The 3,600-nt window shown below is 36.8% G+C and overlaps 1 protein-coding gene across 1 annotated transcript in view; it reads left to right on the forward strand.

The window, feature by feature from the left end:
- The window catches only part of LOC102671853 (neuroendocrine convertase 2), a 31,691-nt gene that overhangs the window by 25,056 nt on the left and 3,035 nt on the right, over window positions 1-3,600 (forward strand). Inside the window, exon 8 of the mRNA XM_006616567.2 lies at window positions 2,336-2,436. Coding sequence (XP_006616630.1) covers window positions 2,336-2,436 — 101 coding nt within the window. The remainder of the gene's footprint in view (window positions 1-2,335; window positions 2,437-3,600) is intronic.

Here is a 3,600-nt window from a genome sequence, read left to right on the forward strand (position 1 = left end):
ATTATTTGTTCAACCAAGATGAGATTAGATTCTGGTCTGTCGGGACAAGTTGCATTCGCCATACGCGAGATTGCTCCACATAGATCCACGCTTATATAGGATCCCTCGAAAATTGTCGATCAACCTGAACATTTTATGAAATTGCTAACATATTCCAAAAGATATAATCGAGAAGAGAATATTCGACGAGTGGGAATGATTGTGATCGATGTTTGGAAAATCGATCGTTTGTCGAATGAAAATTTTTTAATTTCCTCCCTCTTTTGTATAGAAATTTTAATAACAAAAAATATTTTTCACTCAAAAGCAAAAGCAATACGTTATCGTTTTAAAGTTCAAACGGTGAAAGAGAAAATCAGATTTCAGATTCAGCGCAATGGCCAACAAATAACGAAGAATCGAGAAACACCGCACACTAAATCTCTCTGGAACTTATTCTTCGAATAAGATTAAAAAGATTGTATAAATTACGAGAAATGCACGCGTATTATTTATAGACAAAAATCTGTGTTAATGCCACGTTATCTTCTGCGAATAAAATAAATTTTTACAATAAAGAAAATATATTTCTATACGTATGTAGTATCATTAGCGAAGAAATATATTGGTGAAAGTATCGTTCACGAGAGGATCGTTCTCAATGCCCAAGATTAACGTGAGAAATTCTTAGCTCACGAAAGCTTAGTAAACCGCTCGTAAACTTTTTTACCGTGGTTTTATGGATGCTTATCATTGATCGATACTCCTGATATGGAAGCTTCTTCACGCGTTAAAGGAAGATTGCCACTGTTATTCGTGGTTCCTTTTTTTTTTCTTGTTTTTTATGAGCTTTTTTAACGATTCTCGCGAAGAGCAATGGCTCCATAAAGACGCGACAAACAGAGTGAACAGATCCCATTCGAGAAAAAGAATATGATATATTTTCTCCACTCTAATTGCTTCATATTGCGAAACCAGCGAGAAAATCGTCGTTCGAACGGAATTCGAAGAGGGTTACGTGAATAAAGAAGAAAATGCGAACTTCCAGAAAAAAAAAAAAGGAATTTGCAGGAGAGGATGTTTTTCGATAACGTTCTATAAACTGGCTGTTAACACCGTGTTACACCGCATCGTTTACAATCCAACGATGTACACACATTCCTGAATAGATTCTGCCCTCGTTCCTGGACCGTTTTTTGCGCTCGATAACCGGGATTTTATGGATGAACACGGTTCGCTCCGATTTTCCACCGTTCTCTCCGCTTCACGAAAAATTTCACGGCTGAACGAAGGGGAAAATAAAGGAGAAAGGCAAGGGGTTCGAACTCGTACAACCGTATGGCAACCAGATTAGACGCGCGCTAGGATTATCGTCGAATAAAATACATTTTCATCGTCCGATGCGTTAAGTGAAAAAAGGGAACTTACGTAAGGGGACTACTTTACGTATTTTTTTTCCTTTTTCAATTTTTTTTTTTTTTAACTTTATTATTAACTTGGAAAAAACTCGTGGCTCGAAAACTACATCTTAAATTTTCGACTCGATGATCATTTAAAATTTAAAATTATCGAACATGTTTCACGATAACGATATACGGAAAATCGCACGACGTGCGAGCCATGTGGCCAATGACTCGATCGATACGTTTTCTCTTTTCGATCGTTCCATAAATCGTGGAACGTGACTGTTCCATATTTGCAAACATTAGGGGAAGAGAAGATCGATTAAAACCGACGTTGATCGCGATTTTATCGCGGTTACACCAACTATGCGCGGGTCCGAACTTTTAATACGAAAACTTTCTCGATATCCAGGGAACACGCGCGTTGTTATAGAGGAAATTACAACGTTTAGAAACAGAACGTTTAATCCGCTCCTCTGCAAGTTATCCGCGTTCAACGGCCTAAAACGATTCGTGCTTTTTCTTTTACGATCGTCTCGAGTCGAAACTATTCTCGTGTGAAATATTGTTATGCGATTGTTAAAACTTTCTGCGCGTGATTCGACCTTCTTTCTCTCGATAGAAACTCTCGAAGATAGAAACGTCGTGTTTGATTATGAACAACGAGATCGTCGAGTTGCGTTAAAAGGGCATTCAGAATTTTGCCACTTAAAATCTGGCGGGTGACACGCGGTTACCAACCGCGAGTACAAACGCTTTTGAGAGGAGTGTTAATCGCAATTAAAACGTTCCGTGGTGTCATTAAAATGCAAATATATGCTCGGTAATAAACCGCGGTTAAAATAAATTTTAATTTTAACCGCAGGAGAGGAGATTCTTCTTGACATTGCGTTTTCGACCGAGCTCTCTTTTCTACGTTCTTTTTTTTTTTCTTTTCCTTCTTTTTTTTCCAGGCCACCACCGATCTCTACGGCAAATGCACGACAACGCACAGTGGAACGTCAGCCGCCGCGCCGGAAGCCGCAGGAGTGTTTGCCCTCGCCCTTGAGGCCAAGTGAGTGTGCAAATGGAATTTTAATATGATTCTCGAACCACTTTTTGATCTTCTCGCGAAGATGATTCTTCTACGCCGCCGATATCGAGTTCGTGACAAATTTCGTAATTCTCTGATAATTTTTAATCGAAACGATCGCGCGTTCACAACTTTTAACCCTTCGTCGATCATCCTTTTTTATTATTTTCAAAGATTATTTCAAAGATTGTTCTAGATATTTTATGTTATTTTCTCGATCACTGTTTCTTTTAAAATGGAATAATTCGTTTTCTCGAGATCTTTGTTAAAAACTGTTAATTCACGTGCTTAAAATAATGCATCGTGAAAACGCTGTTTGAACGATTCGATTTTCGATGGTAACGGTGGTCCCCCAGCTTTTTATCATCGCGCAAAAGCTTGCCACGATCGAAATATCGAATTATCAGATGCGGTTGGAAGTAAAAAGCTTTCGAAACATTTTCCAATCGTCGTTTATTTTTAACGTTCAATTTTTGCGCGTTGAATTTTTCGCCGAGAATGTTTGAATGAAGGAAAAAAACTTGTCGATAAACGGTCCAACGATTTTAACGTTGGCCGGACGATTAAACGCGATCCTTTCACCATATACATTCTGGAAATGGAATAAACGAGCAGATGAGGATGAATTTTGCATAAGTATTGTTTGCAAAACGATGCGAATTGGCAGTTTCGAATCGGAAATATTATTCGTATTAGATTAGCGTAAATGTTTTTCCGCCTTATCACGAGCCAAAATATAATAAATTGAAAAATATAATTCGTAATAACGTTCATTTTATGTATACCAAAGTGCAGATTAATTACAAAAATGAGTTTCGAGCGAACGGAGATACAAATTTTCACGAATGTAATATCATCGTAAAACGTTTGACATCACGGATAAAAATGATGAGAGATAAAAAGGAAATTTTTAAATTGTTGTAAATTCTGTTGTAACAGAGTAGATTCGTAAATCTGATAAAAAGAAAGAAATGTTGAATGAGAAGCATAAAAATTGAATTCAATGATAAAAAAAGAAGAACAAGAAAAGAGTGTTATAAAACAGGAGGGAAATAAAAGGAACGTAAAATAAAAAAAAAAATTGGAGGAAGCTAAAAAAAACGTCATCTAAAAGTAAGTAAAGAGAAAGAAAAAAAAAAAAAAAAA

The sequence above is a fragment of the Apis dorsata genome, unplaced genomic scaffold (assembly GCF_000469605.1).
Source record: "Apis dorsata unplaced genomic scaffold, Apis dorsata 1.3 scaffold_265, whole genome shotgun sequence".
NCBI classification, from domain to species: Eukaryota; Metazoa; Arthropoda; class Insecta; order Hymenoptera; family Apidae; genus Apis; species Apis dorsata.